Source organism: Notothenia rossii (genome assembly GCF_949606895.1).
Source record: "Notothenia rossii genome assembly, chromosome: 11".
Taxonomy (NCBI): Eukaryota; Metazoa; Chordata; class Actinopteri; order Perciformes; family Nototheniidae; genus Notothenia; species Notothenia rossii.
Window position 1 is genome coordinate 54,301,031 of NC_136910.1, and position 24,063 is coordinate 54,325,093.

Below are 24,063 nucleotides of genomic sequence, written 5' to 3' on the forward strand. Positions count from 1 at the left end.
ATGTGTGTGCGTTAGAAAATCGGCCAATCCAGGACGGATCAGTGATTCCCCAAAAACCTCTTTATTAAATCTGATCTCAATCTATTACATTTACATCTAATCAGAATTATGTGTGATTATACAAATCCTGGCTCATATACTGATGGATCAACCTCCGATAATCTGATAAAAAGGTTACTGAGCCTCTGGGGATTAACAGGAAGTAGCGTGAGACTTAAGGTGTCGAGGGTTTGAACCCCCCCCCCCCCCTGTTGGTGACATCACTGAACAGAAACAACATGAGGCCGTTTGCCTATGATATTACTTTTTCAGCATCGAGGTTTCAAAATTCTGTCAGCTGTTGAATCCAGTCTGCACTGAGTTGACCCATTTCCATTTAAATCCAATTTCAAAGTCACGTCAGCTATCAGATGAATAATCTATTCCCAATGTTGATTTTTGACTATTTTCTCAATGTATTTTGAATTGTCCTGTTTTCCATTTCATTAATTTGTGTGTCAATGCTTTTGAGAATCACTTTTGAACTGATTTAACTTTAACGTGACCTTTTGGTTATGACTTCTTCTTGGATATAACCAAAACAAATCTAACAAGACGAGGTCTGCTAGCTGCAACAATGTCAAAATAAAGTCAGTATGGGATTTCTTGTTGGGTCGAAATGATGAAACAAACCCTATCCCAAATAAATGATTGATTTTTTGGTAGAGTTTCAGTTTGAATCCCTGCTGAAGTGAAAAGGGTGAGGCTGAATCATGTTGTATTTGTGAGCAGAGATACAAGCTGGCAGCGGGCCGTCTGCTGTTTTGTGTTTAAGCTTCACAAGTTAAACTGTGCTGACACTTTGACAGGTTTCCTGTTATAATAAGACTCCAAACCAGGTTTCTTCCCTCAGCGTTCCCTGTCACTACTGTGTCAGTCTATTATGGGAGATTTTGTTGTTGTTCTTTCAGGAAAATGATGCTTTGGGTGTGTGTGTGTGTGTGTGTGTGTGTGTGTGTGTGTGTGTCTGCATCTGTGTGTGTGACAGACAGAGCCAGATGAGCGGGCAGATGTTTCCTCTGTCTCCTCTCTGACTGTCTGAGAAAGACTGACAACAGCTGGACCACTGCCAGACACACACACACACACACACACACACACACACACACACACACACACACACACACACACACACACACACACACACACACACACACACACACACACACACACACACACACACACACACACACACACACACACACACACACACACACACACACACACACACTGTTCTACTTCAACTGTTCTACCTGATTTTAGGCATTACATGTTGTCTTCTATATATTGAACTTCACCCTGTAGAACTGACACATTATATATTATACATGATAGTCCAAAATCCACATTAGCTATCAGGTTGGGTGTGGACGTCATGGGTTCAGGTACACCTGAAGTGTGAGATATCATAAAAGAAAAGGTCTTGCGAAAAGACTGTTATCAGGCAAATACAGCGTGAGACCATGTGATACAGAGTGGGGCTGAGAAAGGTGCATTCTGATTGGTCCAGGAAGTTGAATCTAAATGCACAGATGCACTTAGTTTGGAGCTTTGGATGAACCCTCACAATACAGGATGGCAGCTAGGGTTAGTTCTGTTTGTCAGCAGTCAGAGAAAGATGTTGTTCAGAACAACATGATCTGAGGTCAGAGGTCAGAGCGTGTGCTGTGAGTTCAGAGGCTGAGTTGTACCATGTTGTTTTCCTGCTCTGTCTCGTTCTTTCCCTGCATGCTGCGGTCACTCTCTCTGCTGGTGGACGTTTCCTCTCTGTACGATCTGAAAGAAATATATAAAGAGACATGTTAATAAGTATTACCTTTGTATAGGATTGTCAGCCACAGGTTTTGTCTTAAACATCTGAGTCATTCGAACTTAACGAGGCATTTCACTGCTTTAAGCAAACTAAACTAAACGTCCTGAACATTCTCCATCGCAATTTTTACACTGCATACATACTTTTTTTTCCTATCCCAAAACTACCCCATATGCTATACTTTATATTACCATAACATAACATTACATTTCATTTCATTCTTTAACCTTAACCAATGATGTAACTTAGGCCTACTTATTTACATTGGGATGGCAGATACTAAGTCTGTATGGAATCGGCTTGGGAACCAGAGGCTCACTGGTTCAAGTCCCTGACCTGACCAAGTATAAAATGTTCTGGTACTGGAGATGCCAGTTCACCTCCAAGGCCGGATTAAGACACCAGACCCGTGCACTATATAGAAAGCATCCAACTGTTCCTCAAACTAGGATGGACTCATTGCAGAGAATACATTTTAACCTGTTTTGTGAAACATGTGAAAATTAAAAGTATTTGATTCAAATCCGTTATTTCCATGTATGTAACAAATACTATAAAGGCATCTTGAAAACGTACCACCGCGGTTGTACGACAGACTAGCTTTCACCCTAATTGATTTTGTACGATACATGTATTCAATATACTTGCATGAGATTTATAACAGAAACATTTTGCAGGAAAAAAAATCAGTCATTGAAGATAATTGCTAAAGGGCAACCTATCCAATTGAGTCCCAAATAAGCATCCATATGCAAGGCGTTTGAAGTGAGTAAGGGCTGACCAGACATTTAGTTTTACAGGTAGTAGAAATGATAAATTATATTTCACATGTCCCATTGATGACCCTAGCTTACCCTAACCCTAACTAAATACTTTCTGGACAATGCTTTCTTTAAACAGGACGTGGAGTTGTGTACCTGTGGGACAGTCTGAGTACTCTCTGTGTGAAGCAGGTGAGTCTGTGCGTCTCTTCCTGGTATCTCAGCTGGTCTCGGGTCAGCAGCTGACGCAGCGCGCTCAGAGCCTCCTGCTGGAACACCAACCGCTCTGATTGGAGCAGACGCTCGGTGACGGAGACCTGAAGCTCCCGACAAGCACACAGCTGAAACTGGAGAGGGAGAAAATCAATAAATACAACGCTGGTTTGTTTCTGATCAGTGCATTTGGAAGTTTATGGTGTTATTTTAATGACCATCTCATCTCTGAAGGAATGAACACAATGTTTGATGGTGCAGTAACGGCCACGTGAAACAAGTCAACTGAGATAATAGAACTAGTGGATGTCATTTTTCAGATTATAAAACCTATTCAATTTCTCCGACGGGTATTTAGATGAAAATGTAAATGCAACTTTTTTTTTTATTGTAATTATATTGTGTTAAAAAAAAATCAAGTTCAAGTGTATTTATTAGATGTTTGACTCTATAAAGTTGTACATTCATCAGCATTGAGAAGCATGTTTGTTTGACAAGGAGATACCTCTAATAATGATCATATTGTATATTATATATGTAGTCATCTTTCATTGCATCTCTTAAAATGTGAAATTTATAATCACTAAAAAGCACATTTTGGCAAAGCCTGAGGCTCTCACATCTTCAATCCATAATATTTTGGACATTACGAGTTTTTAGTCCGATTTTTTTTGAACCCATGTGACCTGTGTGTGTCCTGCTGATCTTACAGTGGCGCTCTGAAGGCTGGTGCTTCTCCTCAGATCCTGTTCGCTCTGTTTCTTCTTCTGCTGAAGAATAAAAAGCTCAGCGGTCAGCAGCTGCTGGCGGCCTTCAATCTGCAAGAGTCTGAAAACACAAAGACAAAAACATTTAGGTTGTAAAATACACTTCTGGAATTCACTCTGTGTGATAGCGGAAATGTATACTATCATTATGTTTGTATATGTATTCTTTCAGTATGACATGTTTCGGGAATTGATGACTGTTTTTTGATTGGCTGGTTGACATTTTGGTGAATAATTCACCTTATCAGCTCAGTATATGGAAATGTATTCTTTGAAAACTTCAATATGATCAGAGCTTCATAATGTTGTTAATGTGAACAATAATAATAATAATTTTAAAAGTACTATCCAACATGCATTTTTATTACGCAATACTGCAAATATTGTTAATTTTCCTTATAATAATTTCCTTGATTTGCAGAAGATAAATACTAGGTAAATGTGTTCAAATGGCCGTTCATGCAGACATCAAGATACAAAAAGTATCTTTCAAAAATATTATTTGATGCATAAAAAGACAGTTATATAAAGACACATTTTAACAAGCTAACATGAAGTACATACTTGAAAAATAAATTGTCTTTTAATGAACACCAATTAATTAAAAAAATATGCAAATGTGCAGGATAGTGTTCCATATTTGAGATCATTACTGCAAATTGAATTCATTATTTTGTATGTATGCACACAATGGGAGCTTTTATCCCTCGGGTGTTGCTGTATGACAGTAAATATATTTTCACTAAACACACAGAGCCCAGCAGCTGAGCCACTCGCCTGAGAAAACACCATGTAAAAGATACATCACGATATTTGATACTCTAGTTTTTTTCAGAGGTTGTTCAGGGGTATAACAAATAAAGGTTAGTTGCGGTGTTGGGATTTGAACCATCAACCCTCGGGTCTCCCATCCTGATCCCGACCACATTCTTGACTCTCATCACCCTCCCTGTTTGACATGAAACGGTTCCTTCCTTGAACAAACACAGCGGCGTCTTCAGAGATCCACACAGAGCAGAACAGCTGATTTAGTGTTGGAGTAAGGGACTAATCTTCCTGTCTAAAGTCAACAGCAGCCGAATATTACAAACCACAAAGCAACCACACATCAGCAGGAGTCACACCATCATGTGTCAGGATCACATCAGACTATTCACTGCTGGTATCTACTGTGCAGTGATAGCACTTAACAACATTTAGTATGAAAGTATGCAGAGGTAGAAAGTAGGGCTGCAGGATTCGGAAAAATAACTAATTGCAATTCTAGTTATCTAGCAATATCACTAGCATTATCATTCGTGATTTTAGAAAAAAAAAAACTTTTTAATTATCCATCATTCACATAATAATAAGAACCAATACTAACATGATCATAGTATGATTTCTTAAGAGGATATGGGCAGGGTCCTTTAATAAGTCTGTAAAAAACTTATGTTGCACTGGATATTGCATAAATCAATATTGTGTTCTTAATAACATTTTTGATAAGTGTGCAGCCCAAGTAGGAGGGGTAAACATTAGTAATACTTGCAGCGATGGAAGTAGTACTGCTAATATATGTGCAAGCGATACTACAAGAATTGTCATATTCATATGAACAATTGTATAGAAGGCTAATGATACATGCAACAGCAGTAGCAGTACTTATAGTAGTCAGTAAAGCAGAAATAGTAGAGGCAGAAACAACATAATTGTAGAATAAGAGGGAAAACATATAGTATTCATATCTGTCTCTGTATTAACTATAAAGTGCAAAGTGAAATGCTGTATATCATTCCAATAGCTTGCATACAGACTCTTATTTCACTACTTCACTTTTTTAAAACTATTTTTCTTTTTGTATTTACTTTTTAATATTTACTTGTTTCTCTGTATTATTGTGTTTCACTGTTGGAGAAGCCTGTGACCTAAGATTTTCATCGACATAACTACTCTGTAGCTATGTTCGTATGACAAATAAAGAACCTTGAGCCTTGCTGCAGTGAGTGTAATTCCCCATGTGTCCACTGGGAGGCAGTAAGCCTCTGCAGAGCGTCAGCGACGAGAGGAAGAGAAGTGTTTTGTTTGTGAGGAAGAGGAGGAGGCTCTTCTGAGAGGCGCTTGATGAACTCAGTGAAGAAGTGACATGAGACAAAAATTAGTCGAAGGGACGCAAACAACGGCAGCACAAAGGCCCTCTGGGAAATATATCAATACTCTGTTAATGGGCTTTTCAAGGAGGCCTGTAAACTCCACCGTGTGGGGAAACAAAAACCACAGGACGATCGAGATCCTTCACCTTGTAGCTACTGCTGGAACAACATGCTTTTGACACCGATATACAAAATGTCTGATGGAAACATGTTTTGCAAGGACTATTTAGGATCTTTTTTAATCTACTTCTAACAGTATATGGATACTTCCCCAATGCGTGTGTCTAACAAAAGGGTTTTTATCACAGGTGTTCAGGCATCATTCATTGGGCAACAGACGGTTGTACATAAAAAGATATGATAAAGTATCATGATTTTACCGAATCAATGCCAAACAATATTGAATTATTGAGTTGTCGCCTTGTGTCAGTTTAGATTTAAAGGAAAAAGTAATATTCGTTAATATTAGTTATATTCAAAGACACTATAAAATATTCTCTAAAATACAGCTTTTTTTTTTCAGATGCCCAGAAATGCAATACATTTATTTTAGACAAGTCTGACATACATTTATTGAACTGTCTTTTTTTTTTGCTTCTATGCAAAATTAAAACAAATTTGGGGCTGTTTTTCATTTTCGATATGACACTATTGATGTTATTTATTTCAAAAAATAAGAGGATGCCAGATTCAAGTAAATCACTAACTTTCTTTCTTTATATGCGTCATGTCAAAGAAAAGATACAGATGACTACAATTTGGTTAATTGTGTTGAATCCACATTTCTGCATTCATTTACATTTGTATTATTTGTGGGTTTTGTTCGTAATCACTTTGAAACACAAACGACAGTAACAGGTTTTGAGAAAAAAATGAAGATGTGATTCACCTGCAGTAACCATGGCAACCTGTATGTATCCTATAATATCTGTATTGTAGGACATCTCATATTCATTCAACTGTAACTCAGAAATGTATAGCGGCGATGTTTCTGCTCTGTTTGACTTTTATAAGACATTAGCATCTTGAGAGGAATCTCCAGGAGGTTTCCAAACTTTGACGAGCCACTCTGTCACCTGTCAATCAAACTCATCTCAGCCAATCAAACGACTTCATTAAAACGCTACGACGAGGAACATCATCCATTGGTGTGAAAAGACAGTAATTACCAATGAATATCTCACACACACACACACACACACACACACACACACACACACACACACACACACACTCTCTTTGCCAGCTGTCAGAGTGGTTTGATTAGCTGCTTACGTACAGAAACGCGTGAACAGGACTCCTTAATTGCTCAAATGTATGTGACAAACACATTTCACTCCATAATTGCAGGTGAAACAATTATGGAGTTTGCATATTACTTTCTTTTACATTAATGTACGTCACCACGTGCAGCCCGTCACATACTGTATATCATATTCAGTGTCAGGTCACGCAGAATATGTACGCTTCTGCACATTTATACTGTGTTTATCGCAGGAAAATAACTCATTTGGATGAATAAAATCCTAGTGTTTGTATCGCGGACAAAGGTGATGCTTTTGACCTGTATGGAAATGTTTACGCATATTGATGCCTCTGCTTTACATGGTTTGTGTTATTCTTGTCTTCATGCATACTGTATGCATTAGAATAGATACAGTCTGTTGACGGAACGTAGGCCTATTATCTCGTTTCACATCTCCATTGTGAGGATTTACTGCGAATATCACCATTTCAGCAACAACACATTAAATTCACAATTTATCTAACAGTTTCTTTTTTTCTTTAATTGTTTTTGGGGCTGTTAGCATTTGGTTTATTGGAAAAACTAAATAATAATAATACAAAAAAGTCACTTTAGCTTGATGCATAAACAAAATATATTTATAAGAGATCAAAAATATTTTTTTTAATATTTTTTTTTTCTTTTTAATCATTTAAAAAAAAGTGATTAGGATTTAAAGCTACAATAATTATGTTAAGTTTCATTTTCTTTTGGTTTTATTTATGGTATATGTAAAAAAACATGAGTTTGTATTTTGACAAAGCACGTATGGACAAACTAATCCAATTAAAAAAGAGAAAAAATAAGTTAAAAAGTAGTTGTGTGTGAATTTGTGAAGCAGTATGAGTGTGTATGCTTACGGTATTAGATAACACAAAGACACTCGTACAAATGAGAACGTGTAGAAGGATTGAAAACACTTTACTGTATTGAAATAGCCCTCCATGTATTTAACGTTTATACACAAACAAATCAATGGGGTTTTTGGTTATTAGACATTTTAAACCATGACAAAATAATAAGTCAAGGAAAATAAACTCTAGTTGCAGATCTACAAACAGAAACATGGTGTTTGTTGCTTTAGTAGAAAAACGTAAGTGGAAGAGGAAGAATGATGGAGAGAGGTTCAGGAGGGGCTGAGAGAAAGGGAGGACATATGGGAAAACATCTTGAAACAAGAAACATTTGAAGGGGGATAAAAGAGGAAAGGAATGCAAGGATGAAGCTGACATGTTTAGGAGAAAAGAGGAATCCTGTTTAGTGTTGTTTTTGTGTGCTTTTAAATCAGAATAAAAGACTCGACTGAGACGAAAAAGCAAATTGCTTATGGACTATCATTTCACTCTAACATTTCATCTGTGTATTTCCGGTCAATACTACGTCTTTTTAAACTGCACAGCTTTTCCTTTCTTATATAACTATGTTGCATTGTTGGAGGAGCTCGGGACATACGATTTTCATTGCCATTTCTACACTGTAGCTTACGTGCAAATGACATTAAAACCTTTGAGTTAAATTGAACTGTAATTTTTGATCTACTGCCAATATATACCTATATATACTCTTTTTGGCTTTTCCCTTTCCTGTGTAGCATGTAAGTGATCTGCAAAGGCCTGAAATGACGCCAATGGACTCTTTTGTTTACTTCAGTGACATAGTGACATCACTGTGTTACTCTCGTGCTTCTATTGGCTACCTCCAACACATTGTACGTGACAGTCTAAGGCAGCGGGACATCTCCAGGCAGAAAGTTAAAAAAAACACCTCGGATTTCAGATTAGAAGCTTTTCCACCTTGATAGATTTTATGGTTGATATCAGATTTTCCGATAAGCAACAGATAAACCTTCCGAGAAGAAGAAGAAGAAGAAGAAGAAGAAGAAGAAGAAGAAGAAGAAGAAGAGGGTTGGCAGAGTTCAGCTGGGTGTTTTCCAAACTGCCTGTTAGTCTTGGCAACAGACTGAACTCTTCTTGCCTAACCCCACCGAACACTGACTCTGGGAAAATACCACAAAACACAACACCCTCACTCTTCATCTACTACTGTGTGTGTGTGTGTGTGTGTGTGTGTGTGTGTGTGTGTGTGTGTGTGTGTGTGTGTGTGTGTGTGTGTGTGTGTGTGTGTGTGTGTGTGTGTGTGTGTGTGTGTGTGTGTGTGTGTGTGTGTGTGTGTGTGTGTGTGTGTGAGAGAAAGCTTTCAGTCCATCATGCACCGCTGCCCCTAATTAAGAACGTATGTTTCTTTTAAAGGAAGCGTGGCAGGATTTCAGGTTTGTATTACTTTGTCAAACTTCTGAAGGATGACATCACTGTTAGCAACAAAGATATATAGAAATCAAGAACATTTTCCAATTGTTCCTACATCAGATGCTCAGTTCCTATCGTCCAAATGGTCTTGTCAAGGTCTTTCAAAATCCACAACACAATGGAGCTTCATAGTATTTAGTCTGAGCTGCTCACGGTCAATTTAAAGTCAATATATACATTAACGGAAGGAGCTAAAATTATTAGTAGATCAACTGATAAGTCAATTATTTGCAGCCATTTTGGCACAATGAAGTACCCTGTTGCCCCTTTCACACCAACACGGTTCCCCTTCTAGCTCCGGGCTTGCACTCTTCTGGTTCGGAACCGGTTTTTCTTTTCAGCCCCCGTTCTGTTCACACCGCCCAGAGCCCGACTGGTGCTGCGTCATGACGTCACCGTTTACGTCGCTGATTTTCTAACTACTTCTCAACCCTTGTACTTTTCTCCAGAGTGCCGTGGTTCATTGTTTATTAATGTGTTTCAGCGGCATTTACCGACGGCTGCCGTGCTGCCCGCTGTTTGCCATCACAACGCTCTTATGAAAGTTTCTTTGGTATAAAATAAGTGATGTTAGCATAGCAACCGAAGCTAAACTGACTAGCTTGACTACTTTCGCTATCCTATTGTGGCATAAGCCGTTTTCCACATTTTACCGTCGTATTTTTCATTATGATTCTACTTGTGATAGTCGGACATGAAAACCTGTGCAGCCCATGTATTGATTCCATCCGATAGCTGCTATATTACAAAACAAAACGTCTGCCTGCTCTCCACAATGATCAATCAACAGTGAACGGATGGTCAAAGTTAGGTACAAATAAACAGAATCACACGAAGCCTGGTTAGTGTTGCCTGACTTTATCAAGTGTGTGGTTGCGTTCTAGTCACTTTGGTCAGCGCCACTGCTTGTTACAACTTTTATTTGCCGTACTCGCCATAAACTGTTGATCAGGTTGATCCCGCGCCTGCCCCCGCCTCCGACGTAAGCGGTTCTTGCTTCTAGACCGACAATCTTTTGGAGCTTGGTAAGAAGCGGTTTTCGGGGAAAAGAGCCGGCTCCGCTGCGGTGTGAACAGGAACAACGGTGCTTATCAGGCTCTAGCTCCGAACCGGCCCTGGAACCGCGTTGGTGTGAAAGGGGCATAACTAACCAGTTCCAGTTTCTCCATTGAGTTTTTTTGTAAGGTATTTTGTTGACCAATATCTTTAGCTTTTGGGTTTCTCCTAGATACTTTATTAGTAGAGGGTTTATATATATGTTTAATTAAACTTTTTAGATGCATCACATCACAAAACAACATTTTACTTTTCCTTGTAAATGTGTTAAAGTACTTGGAAGCTTTATTCTTGCGTGTTTCCCAACTTCACCTGCTGGAAGGTCCAAATCTCTTCAGCAGGGCATGCTGGGACACCTGCCTGGGAAGCTTCCAGTTATAAAAAACTGTATTTATAAAACAGATTTCTGAGGAAGTTGGAAGATAAACATAACAGGAAAGTTAGCCATAAGGGGAGGAGTTTAAACGTTTAGTTTGTGAGCGGTTCCAAATAAAACAGAGCTTAAAGAAACAAGTGGCACAAGAAGCCTTCCTGAGTTTTTTTTTTTTATCTGAACATGATGTATGCCTTTGCTTTTTTTCCTATAGAGCTTAATATATATGGCATTTCAGATTTCAGCCTCCATCTCCTTTTGAGGCAAATGTCTCTATAGATGTGGGTGATGTGTCTATGACATAAAGGAGAGGGGGAATAACTCTGGATTTAGCTGTTAGAGAATGTTACGACCCATGCAAGTTATCACACTTTACCTGACCTTAAAAAACATTTACACACCAATTAACAGACATCTATTTCTCAATATAAGTCAATGGGAAAATGTATTTTTGGGCCCAACCGCATCACATGACTGGCACCTCGGTTAGGCCACCACAGATACTGGCTTTGACGCCCTATCCGCTTCCTGAAGGGCTTGCTGAAAGAGCATTACAACTGCTTTACCTCTACCACAGAAACATGAAGGTTACTACATTGTTGGGATTATGTTCTCACTTCTTACAGACAGCAGAAGAGTTGTTACTGTTCCAGGTGTGAAGCTGATTGATTCAACTCAGTAAGAGAAAGAGACTCTCCTTATCTCCTCTGTTAAATACTGCAGGTAGGAGGTAGCTATATCCTCTTCTCCTTCACAAAGCCCAACCCTGTCTTCTTGGCACTGACTCTACTACATAATCCTTCCTTTAAAGCGGAGGAAACCCCCGGCAAAATGAAAGCAAGGTTACGTCTTCTTCCCGTAAGCCAAGAGGCTATTAGAAGTGGAATCCATGTTGGGCAGGGCAACATGAGGGAGACGTGTAACAGAAACCATCTTTCTCCTCTCATTAAGCCTTTCATCAAGGAGCACGTCTTGGCGATGAGCTCAAACGTTGCTGAGAAATGACGAGATTTCCTGGAAATGTGTCAGAGTAAGGTGTGCGGGTCTGTGTGTGTGTGTGTGAGTGTTAGCACACCTTGAATCCTGAGATGTGTTTTAGCTTGTCTCGTCCCACAGACCTGAGAGCAGCAGTGTTGCCAGACTGATCGTCATGGCAGCAGAACAGAGAGGGTGGAGCAGCATCAATCGACTGACACCTGACATTTACTGTCAAAAGGGCGGAGGCACAATACGCTCATGTAAGAATCAAGATTGTTATCTCATCTGAGATTCTGCAACAATGTGCAAACTATCTGTTTCATTCTTCTAGAAAAGAACCCAGATGCACTGCTGATATCGAAGTTGCGTCAAGCATTATTGTGTGCTGTGTTGAACAATCACGCAAACAAATTAAAAAAGTGTCAAATTGAAAGACAAATAAGCACTTTAATAAAAAAACAAGCAATATTTGTATTTTTTGTCTAACTTGAACTTGAGTAAGGTTTAGGTTACAGTTCTTTTTGTATTTTTCGAATTTACCACATTGCATATTTTTGTGTTGTGTGAAATGTTTTTGTAAAGTTACTTTGAAACGTTTTATTGTGTCAATACATGTTGATTTTTCTCAGTTACTGAAAGCTCAGTTCAACTCAAGGAGTGTTAGACATTGGTAAATGTGTCAAGCTACTTAACAAAGAAATACAAAGAAAGGTGGCGTTCATGCTTCACTTTTGGGAATAGCAGGCTATAAATAGAGGAACAAATCAATCAAAGTTTTAGGCTAAATTGGGTCCTCAAAAAACATAGAATTACACACACACACACACACACACACACACACACACACACACACACACACACACACACACACACACACACACACACACACACACACACACACACACACACACACACACACACACACACACACACACACACACACACACACACACACACACACACACACACACACACACACACACACACACACACACACACACACACACACACACACACACACACACACACACACACACACACACAGGCGGGATCCTGTTGTTCTCTCCAGCCGAGCAGAACCTGCTGCTGTTATGAGATACAGTAAAACTCCCATGCGTGTTTCAGCTCTGAGACAAACCCCACACACACACTCAGAGCTGCCTCCCACTCCCATGTTCACACACAACACACACTGCTGTTTATGGGAAGACAGGAGGCCAGTCACACAGAGAAGAAAAGAGGAGTGGGCCATAATGGGACACAATCTATAGGGATATTATATGTACACATGCCAATGGTTGCAGGATGTGCAATATACATAAGTAAGGCTGGTTTTAGTCAACGACGTCATGCTTAATTTATTTTTCTGCTTTACATTACTATTCCACAAGAGAAGTCCGTCTAAACATCATTTACTCCCATTTAAGGGTTCTCGGATACACATGGATTCTTTAGGTGGCTGCTGACGTGAAACGGGCGCACAAAGAACGACCAATCACAGTCATTCTTAGAAATGTATCATTAAAAAAAAAGCCCCGCTAGTCATCAAGGGTTTAAGAAAGACAGAACATTGTTTGTGCAAAGAAACATGTCCGATTGAAGTGGCAATATTACAGCTGCAAAACAAGTACTGTGTTGTTGTCAACATTCCTGCTGTTTTTATATCGCAATATGCCATTTTTGGTTCAATGCAATGCAGCCCTTATTAGTATTACAGTTGATAGAACCTGGCTGTATTTCCTACTTACAAAATAAGCAATTGTTATGACCAAAAACATGCATGCTAACAGCAAGATAACACTAACAGTTGAGTTAAATGATTATAGGCATTTTGTAATTTGTAGTTTTGGGAGCTGTATTAGTAGCCTATCACCTTCTTTGTATAGCTAACCTTTTCCTAGTTCAAAAGTATTTCCAACTGTAAGAAAAGTGAAAGCATCAAGATAATGGATATATTCGTAGGGGACATCTTAAAACCTGAAGAGCTGTCCTTTAAACACAACTTTCCTCAGCTAGCTGCAGCTTCCTGTGCTCTGTGATCCAGGACGGTACACAGCAGCCTCCGCGTACCAAACACACAACATGTATCTGACTCACTGAGTGTGGATGTTTCTGAGCTCCTGCTCTGTCTGTCTCTGCAGCTGCTGGAGGTGAAAGGTCAGATCTCTACTCAGAACAGCAAACCTCCACAGTCCTCCTCTCTCTGTGTTCTCCTCACACGCCAAACCCTGAAAACCAAAAAACACAGAACTTATAGAAGTGTGTAACATACTCTGGCAGCCAGGAAGTTAGCCTCATCATTTCATTTCTCATACGAGAGCATGTAAAAAAAAATGTTTGTACCTTGAATTTGTTATTTTTGACGCTACTGAGAATTGAGAAATACTCAATTTGATATGTATTAGGTAATTTAATGGGTTGAAATTACCCATTAAACATAATTAATAGACATTAACGGCTGACAGGAAGCACAAATAATTTCACTGATGGATGATTTTGTGTTAGAATTATGTAATTTTGTTAACTTAGCTGGCCATAGTGAGTGCTGCTCATCTGTATATCATGCTAACGTACAGTAAGCTAGCACATTAGCATGTTCAATTAGCATGTTAGCATGTTATGATGACTTGATTGTCTTTTTAGTGTCGGCCTGCATTTACAACAACATATTAAAGCCATCGCAGGTTTAAAATAAATATGTTGCGGAGACTGGGGAGTGGAGTACTATTCCTAGTAACATTTTTTTTTAAAAGGGCAGAAATGTACAAGAAAAATTAGAATATTCTGTGAGATTAACATCACTTTTTTATGAGAAGAAAACATCTGAAAATGGTGGGAACCAGTATACCAATGGTGCTAATAAGAGCCCTAATGAACATACTTCTATTGAGCCCACAAATATCCTTTTCTTTAGTGGACATTGCTTACTGAAAAACACTTACTAGAAGTAGCCTACGATTAAGAGAAAGTGAGGATTGTTTAGCGTTTTGAATCAATGTGTTTACCTCTGAGACCTAGACCTGTGTCTCATGATATATTGAAGTCATTTAGAGAAGTAGACAAACAGTCTCATCTAGTTGGTTCCCTGCACTGTTTCATACTGGATCTCAGAGGGGGGGGAAGTGTGCTGACGGAAGAAATACAGACAAAGTTTCCTTGAGTCATAAATCATATCATATTTAGCCCAGAGGGTCTGATATGAGAACACTTACTACTCTGACGTCTCAATTTGTAAGACATAGAAACATGTTGAGTTAAATATTGATGAATCACCGGATGAAGGAGCTCAGAGTGAGGGGAGACAGACAGACAGACAGACAGACAGACAGACAGACAGACAGACAGGCAGACAGACAGAAGACAGACAGGCAGACAGACAGAAGACAGACAGGCAGACAGACAGACAGACAGAAGACAGACAGAAGACAGACAGACAGACAGACAGACAGACAGACAGACAGACAGGCAGACAGACAGACAGACAGACAGACAGACAGACAGACAGACAGACAGACAGGCAGACAGACAGACAGACAGACAGACAGACAGACAGACAGAAGACAGACAGACAGACAGGCAGACAGACAGAAGACAGACAGGCAGACAGGCAGGCAGACAGACAGACAGGCAGACAGACAGACAGACAGACAGACATACAGGCAGACAGACAGAAGACAGACAGGCAGACAGGCAGGCAGGCAGGCAGGCAGACAGACAGACAGACAGACAGACAGACAGACAGACAGACAGACAGACAGACAGACAGACAGACAGAAGACAGACAGACAGACAGGCAGACAGACAGACAGACAGACAGACAGACAGACAGACAGACAGACATACAGACAGACAGACAGACAGACACAGACAGACAGGCAGACAGACAGACAGACAGACAGACAGACAGACACAGACAGACAGACAGGCAGACAGACAGACAGACAGACAGACAGACAGACAGACAGACAGACAGACAGACAGACAGACAGACAGACAGACAGACAGACAGACAGACAGACAGACAGACAGACAGCAGGTGGAAAGAGGTAAAGAGAGAGTGGAGGACATGAGGAGTGAAAATAAAGTTGTTTGAATCAGGTCGTGACTCGTGAGTCTGAGCTGAAAGGAACAGACCGACTGAGTCATGCTGTCAGAACATGACAAACGCCCCTTATCCCCCCCCCCCCGTCTGTCTGTCCACAATCCCACAGCTTACAAGTGGAAATGTCAGTTGTTTCTCAGACATGTAATTATTACATGTAAGAGTTGTTGTGAAACACAAAAACTCAAGAGGTTCTAGATAACATCACACAAGTGACGATTCTCTCAAATATTCACGCATTTCCTTTTCAGTATTTTGCAGGTATGGTGCCATTCCACAGCTGCAGGGTTTCTGACCAGATGTATGAAAGCCCATAGGGGACCTTTTGAACATTTAAATGTAATTCAAATTTGTTTTTCACATTTTTGTTCTCGTTTTAAATGAAATAATCAAGAAGTGGAAATTGTACACGGCAGGACATTTGTTAAAATAAACCTCAACTTTTTGCGCCACACATTTTTGCCTTGCAGCTGCTGTTGCTTAGTGTCTTTTGATAAGCAGAGTGCCGGATCACGAGCTAGAGATAGATTTGATGGATGGATACAGACACGAGTGCATTCCTTACTGCACGCGTTAGACAAAGCATGCATAATCTCCATCGTGATATAAACATGACACCAACCAAACTACTTGTACCTCATGTTCTTTATCAGCAGTAAGTCAATTAGTTAACATATTTGTTTTGTTTTTGGTTGTACCCCTTGGTTCATTGAATTAAAATGATAGGCCCATCTGATATGTTTGATCTGTTATTAAATAAAGTTGAGTAACTGTAAACAACAACACAGAACCTAATAAACTGAATTGAAATAGTTATTTTTTAAAGTTGTAATTATTAAAACTATTTCACATTTTTACAGCTTGACTGTTTCGGACAGGGTGTAAAAATGCCCCTCCCCCCTCCCTGGAAGTTGTAGTGGAATGAAATATTGAGGCTTGTTGTCGTTGTTGTTGTTGTTGTTGTTGTTGTTGTTGTTAAAGCCCAGTGAACAATATTTCAAGCATAGAGCTAATTGTATTTGATTTAAGGGAAAAAGTCACATATGCGATTGAGTAGGGGAACGATGGATTTCTGAACAGAAAGGGAAAGGAAAGGGCGAAAGTCAGACAGAGTAAAACAGAGAGGATTTCAGATTCCCACGAAGAAAATGAAGAGAAAACCACAAGTGAAAAAAAAAAAAAATCCCCGTACAAACCCGTTAGAGGGAATGCAGTAAGACAGCGTCGAGCAATTAGTCCTGGAGCATGTTTTAAGAGCATCAGAAAGACAGTCAATGTCAGCAAAGACAGAATGGTACTTGATGGCTTTGTTCTGCTGGTGATAACTATCTAACTGTTTTAACTGCAGGCGTCATGTCTCAGATTCCTGCGAAGCTGCAAAGACACTCATAATGTTCTCAGATACAGTTGTAGCAATTTAAATCATTAAAAAGTCATGTGTTTCCATGACATCTAAAACAGGGAAATTCAGCTTTAGGTCATGATTGTAGTTTTATTAGAATCTATTTGACTGCAGGTTAATGCACCCGTTAATACGGTTTACTTGCAGTCATGCACTTTTTATATGCTTGTAATGTCTATCATTTGTAATTAGAGCTTTAACTCACTCTACTCGCTGAATATCTTTTAGATTTAGATTCATAATTTGGTCTAGGGATGTCAGGATATCGGACACAATATCAATTTAATAATTGAATACTGAAAATGTGAACATACTGGCTTTTCACTTAAAGGTGGGGTAGGTAATTGTGGAGAAACCAGCTCGAGTGCGCTCGAATTAGAAAATACATAACCGGAGAAAATCAGCCACTTCCTTACAGAGCCCCTCCTCCAACACACACGAACGCGCACATGACCAATGAGGGCACGAGATAAGTTTGTGCACAGATGGAAGGCTGACAGGCAGGTAGGCCATCCAGTTACTTTAGCCGGGCCGGGTCAGATGATTGGTCGTGCTTTTTACAGCGCCACGGCTTCCACAGATGATTTTTTTTTTTTATGTATTTATTGTCAAAGCATCTAATTTATTCATTGCTATCGGGATGTTAAGAGCATTCCATGGAATATAACAAAAATTGTTTCTGAAGTGAATTACATACCCCACCTTTAAGCATTGCAGTCAAATTGTATTTGCAACTACCTTTGTAGAAGTTTATCGTAACTTATAAACTGAATGTTTAATTGCATCGTATCAATAATACTATTCTTTTTTTTTTATCACTTTCTTTTTAAAAGGGCGGCAATTTTTCTACAGAAAAGTTACTTTTTCATCTATGAAAAATGATGTGAGAAGGAAAATGCTTGAACAAACGTAACTAAATTGTGAACACATTGCATAGCACATTACACTTCACTGGTTTCCTGTTAACCCACATCAAGGTGAACAAAAGTGTATTAAAAAACCCAGTAGTAACTGCTGTTCTTTAATTGCTTTTCAAGTACAAATTAACTTTACATAAGGGTTTATATATAAAGGTGAGATTTACAAGATTTCTCATCATTTACCTGTAGCTCCTCAGTGAAGCGTGATTTTAGGACGTGATCTTCTATCAGCTCTCGTAGTTTGTCTGGAGAAGCAGGGAAGTCCTCTCTGTTTCTCTGGAACTCTGGAGGCTTTAGAGAAAGAGAAACCGACTGAGTATGCTATCAACTTTCACCACAGTAACCCTCATACAGTCAAACTGCCAACTACTGTATTTCCCAATCAGCAGCAACCAAACACTGCAGGGATCCTATTGGCTGTCGATGAAGTGATTCTTCTTTAAACAGTATCTACTCAATCTCTATTCTAAATGTGCACTTTGGTTGTAGACCTTAAGCAGAAGGACATTCTGCAAATAGTTTTTGAGCATGTGAAGATCGTTAATCAGGACTAAGGCAACACCCAGCTAGCATGATCCTCCTCTGGTTCTGAAACAAACCCTTTCATTGGTGAGGAATGGAGACAAACAGGTAGGATCACTCTCCAGACTCAAATATGTTCACGTGAGCAGCTCAAGGAATTACTGTAAATGTCCTGAATACAAACACACAGCTGTTTCCAGACACAAAACACAACAGTGGACCAAAGTTTGTCAGGAGAATCAGACGGACAGAGGAATCTGATTGGACAAATAAAGTCCGGAAAGTTTGAAGAACAATTGAGTGAAATTAGGAAACTGAATGTGGTTGAAAAAACATCACAGAAGTACTTTTCGTGTTTGTAAGTGACTATGTTTCCGTAGCTTCTTCTCTAATCATTGTTTTTTTGTATTGAAATGTCTGTAATCGTTGTTATTTGCACTGAATATCATTTATGTCTGTTCTATTGACCAATAAGCATTTGGTGATAAATGCTCAGTATATTAAAATGAGATGAACCTGAATAATGTCTTTGTTCCTTTCAGGATTAAAAGCTCTATCAGAGCCACATCATCACCATCATCATCACACATCATTAAACGGAGGAGTAGACTTGATGACTGCTCGTCAATTATTAAAATATTTCAATTGGAGGTCTGTGCTCTTCGAATGCAATTCTAGTTGTATTATCTTACTGGTTGAACAACTTGAAAATAAATAATTAGCCAACAGGGCCATTGGTGCATGCAGGTACATTTCCTGCGTATTAGGAATGTCCCGATCACCTTTTTTTGCTCGCTATCCGATTCCGATCATTTGATTTTGACAATTTGCCGATACCGATTTTTCCCGATCCGATCTTTATGCAATGCATTAAGAGAAAAAAAAGAAAAAAAGCATTCAAGTTGCCCCTTAAGGTTATTTTTTTATTTAAATTGGATATTCTATCCAACATGGATATAGCTTCTTTCTTTCACAGCAGCATTGGATCAGTTCAGTTGTGCAGCATTGGATCAAAACAAAATAAAGCTTATCAGTACTCGTTAGCTTACTGCTACAATTAGACACTGCGCCCTGCCCACTCTGTTGCCAGATTTGAGAGAAATAAGCAACCAGGTCTATGAGAACAAGCCCCAAAGAAGCAACACATACATGATGTTCTGTAATTTGAAACCAAAACTAAGGCCTCAGGATGACTTTAAGACTTGAACATGGTCATTTTTGTTTTGTAACATTGAATAAAAAAAATTAAAAAAGTATTTAAAAAAAAAGAAATAAAAAAAAAGAAATCCCGATCCCCAATTTTTTTCTCCCGATTCCGATCTTTTGAAAATGACGTGATCGGCTCCGATCCCCGATCACGTGATCGGATCGGGACATCTCTACTGCGTATGGAAGTATTTTTTCTTTGACTGTGGGGTGTTCTTGAATGTTAAGTAACTGTTCAAGTGTTAAGCAACAAATAGAGTTTTTTTAAAAGTAAGCTTGCTTTAGCAGACAACATTTCCATTAAACCCCAAGCCATGGCAGGTGAATCGATGCAGTTCAACAAAAGATATGAGTCGAGAGTGGCCATGTTTACTTAAGAAAAGTCATTTAGGAAAACTGCAATTTGTTAATAGGGTTGAAGTCATTGTTTAAAACTGAAGCAGCAATAGGGTTGACCTTCAAAGTTTAAAATCTCCAATGTTTCGGATGAATTTGTACAAAAAAAAAAGTTAAGTTAGAAAACCCTAAATATGTCTTATTTTTGAAGCAAAATAAATATCAAATGCCAAATGTTTACGTTGGTTTGAGCTGCTAAATGTTAAAGTACGCCATCATAAATGTTCAATAATGTTTTGAGGTGTTGTTAACCACCATACAAGTCGTCCTACTGAACAGACTCTTCCCACCCACCACTGTGTAAACACACCACAGAGTGCCATTGTGAGACTAAGCTCAAGTGGCTCATATGTATGTGTTCATCTTAAAGGAAGGAATCAATCTTCATGCATATATATAAAAAACCACAGATGGACAGCAGGCAATTAATTCCCTTACTCTCCATATGAGTGTATGCATTCACAACATGAGTGGGCTGGGTGCTCGTGACACACTGGATCTATGTTGTCTGATTAAACGCAATCAAAACAAGTCCATTGTTTTTTAATCCCTCTGAGAATGATGACATGCCTCGACAGGAGCAGAGAGGAATGTCTCGTTGTTGAAAGGAGGATGGAGGTAAGATAAACAAATCTCTGAATATACAGTATTTCAGAAGCATCTGACATTCTAGACCCAACAAATTCGCTTTTTCAAAAGAAATCTCGTTATAAAGTGCCTTAAGAATGTGGGAGGCTATAATTTATCTCCTGGTAACTTTCCAACCCTTTAAATTATGTTTATATACTGCTCATTTGTTTTCTAAATTACATTTACCAGCAAACCATAATTGGGAAAACAAATTAGTCGTATAGGGATGTCATTTCTCGGAGACTGACAGTATAAAATCTGAATCAGAATATCTTTATCGTCATCAGACATAGGTATAACTAAATGTTGTTGGCATCGTTGGCAAAACATTTAGGCAATTAAAGATATTAAACACTTCTGTACAAATGTTTTCAATAATTCATCCCTTCTTTATTATTGGTAACCACAGTTAGAAAACAAATTTCCTTTAGCAAACACCATTTCCCAGAAGCCCTAGACGGTTATGAGCGAATCGTGGAAGTTCGACCTAAGACACAACAAGAACGTAACCATATTTACTTTTTGCCAAATATCAGCGGGACCATAAAGCAGTTCTGATTGCAGAAGTTACAGAAAAAACATTTTATATGGTTACGGACGAAACAAAGTTACGAGAAAGTACCCGCGCTTGAACGTTGTAATGAGGGCTGTAGTTTTCTGACTACTTCTTGTGACCGTATGTGTTGTTTCTTACAGGCGTTGACCCAGGGTGAATTTAGCTGATTATCTAAGTTTAAAGCGCCATGACTAATAACTTTAACATTGCATAACTTGTTCCCACTTTACTAAACGCTTACACAATTAAATTGTTAAAATGTGCAAAAAAGCTGTTACCCGGTACGTGCATGCCTCAACGCATTAATGCAATTACACATAAAAAACTACACAAACTCTTGCCCTGTGCCATGGTGTCAGCCAAAGGGTAGAGAATTTTAGCTAAAAAAAGCAAGTCATCCAAATCACAGCCAAAACAACACCAACTTCATCATTATGCCAAAACTACCAAAATTATCTAAGTTTAAAACGCCATGACTAATAACTTTAACATTACATAACTTGTCCCCACTTTACTAAACGCCTACACAATTAAATTGTTGAAATGTGCAAAAGCTGTTACCTGGTACTTGCATGCCTCAACGCATCAATGCAATTACACATCAAAAACTTCACAAACTCTTGCTCTCTGTCATTATGTCAGCCAAAGAAAGGGAAGAGAATTTCAGCTGAAAAAAGCATCATCCAAATCCCATCCAAAACAACTTCATCATTATGTCGAAACTACCAATCAAATCTAAACATCACAATGCCTCTTTATTAAATAGTAGAACAAGTAAATTACTTTTCTTACAATAACATTACAAAGGAAAATGTTAGACCGTTTTTAACTAAGGCTTTAAAAAGATTATGTTTTAAAACAAGAACATTTATCAAAGGTAATAATATGCCTTAAAAATAATGTTAAGCTAGCTAAGGTGCTGCACTTAGCTATAGCTAAACACACTAGCTGCAGAACAAAACAAATGTTTAGCTTTACCTCACCAAGTATTCAGGCTATAAGCTTTGTTACTTGTCTTTAATAAATAAAGTTAAATCGAACTTCTTCAATATAAAGATTTAAAAAGTTAGCTGACTGACCAAAGATCTGTTATCAAGCTAGCAGTAAAGCTTTAGAGAAGACTCTTTCCCTCACTGTTTGAAGGCAATTAAATAGCTTCTTAGCTGTTACAATGTTCTAAAAAGTACTCACTGCAGATCTTGGAGAGAGAGAAGTATTCATGATGACAGACAGACTCAAAACTAATTTCCTGACTGAGCCCAAACTACAGGGGGTTCCTGTGTGTGTGTGTGTGTGTGTGTGTGTGTGTGTGTGTGTGTGTGCCATACTTGTCAACCCTCCCGATTTTCGCGGGAGACTCCCGCTTTCATTGCCCCCTCCCGGTTTCCTCCCGGGGTCATATTTCTCCCGCATGTCTCCCGATTTCTGACTAAATCAGATTTACTCAGGACTGTTTCCACTCGGACTTTAATACAGCTACACCATTGTTTGGTTTCCATGGTGACACGTCTCTTTAGCAGCACGCGCAACTGAAAGTCTGAGAGGGTGAGGAAGATAGTCACAAGAATCGACAACTCTACCCTCTGCTCACTCCTTTCCAGCCCACACATAATGCTCCATCAAGACAGTGCACTTACAACTACAATGAAGCGACCCCCCCAACCCCCCCGCGGTGGTTTTGAAATGCTCCCGATTTCTGAGGTCTCAAGGTTGGCAAGTATGGTGTGTGCGCTAGTGGGTGGGCCGCAGTACTGTGTACATGGAGATGACCCTAACTACAACCTCAAACTGACCACAATGGACAAGCAGAGTGAGAGAATGTGAGTTTGTTAGTTAATATCTGTCTAGGTTTCCTGCCCGATTGATCAGTGTACTCAACCTCTCGTGTGTGTGTGTGTGTGTGTGTGTGTGTGTGTGTGTGTGTGTGTGTGTGTGTGTGTGTGTGTGTGTGTGTGTGTGTGTGTGTGTGTGTGTGCGTTAGTGTAGGACACATCACCTATTAATGAAGAGAGGAGACCTTTATCCCTGGCCTGCACTAACTAGCTGATAAAATGGCGTTATTACTTTAGTAGAGGAAAGTAGCATGTAACGTGTAACATACTAAACAAAGTGAACCCAAACCTTAAGATATGACTACATGTGGGAAAATAATGAGTCTCAATTCCAGACTATTTTCAAAACAGTCCATCTGGGGGATCTATGGCGACCACAATGTTGAAAAGGAAGCTCAATATAAACGCACTGACATGATGGGAAACCAGTCGTCAAGTCCAGTCAAGTTGCGCGCTCTGCAATAATAAACTATGACTAAACCTGAGGTTGGGTTTGATCAAAGAATTCAAATCTCTATCTCCCCCCCCCCCCCCCCCTATCCAAGTCACAAGAGTCCTTCTTCCCACTCAGGGTGTGTCAGGGTGGAGCCCGATGACTGTGGAAGGACGCCAACTCACACACACCTTGATAAGCTGGCCGGTATGGAAGCATGTCTGCAGCTCTCTGTTCCTTTTTGTTGACTTTGTTCTGTTCATGTGTCTGTCTCTTTACCACACACACACACACACACACACACACACACACACACACACACACACACACACACACACACA

The 24,063-nt window shown here is 39.2% G+C and overlaps 1 protein-coding gene across 2 annotated transcripts in view; it reads right to left on the reverse strand.

The window, feature by feature from the left end:
* The window catches only part of LOC307024802 (uncharacterized protein), a 47,324-nt gene extending 24,583 nt beyond the window's left edge, over positions 1–22,741 (reverse strand). For both annotated transcript variants that reach the window (XM_079659205.1, XM_079659204.1), the window contains exons 1-6: positions 22,649–22,741; positions 18,331–18,438; positions 13,821–13,951; positions 3,537–3,654; positions 2,770–2,960; positions 1,731–1,815 (exon numbers count right to left, since the gene is read on the reverse strand). In XM_079659205.1, the coding sequence (XP_079515331.1) occupies positions 1,731–1,815; positions 2,770–2,960; positions 3,537–3,654; positions 13,821–13,951; positions 18,331–18,438; positions 22,649–22,678 (663 nt within the window). In that variant the 5' untranslated portion in view covers positions 22,679–22,741. The remainder of the gene's footprint in view (positions 1–1,730; positions 1,816–2,769; positions 2,961–3,536; positions 3,655–13,820; positions 13,952–18,330; positions 18,439–22,648) is intronic.
* Between the last annotated feature and the right edge of the window lie 1,322 nt (positions 22,742–24,063).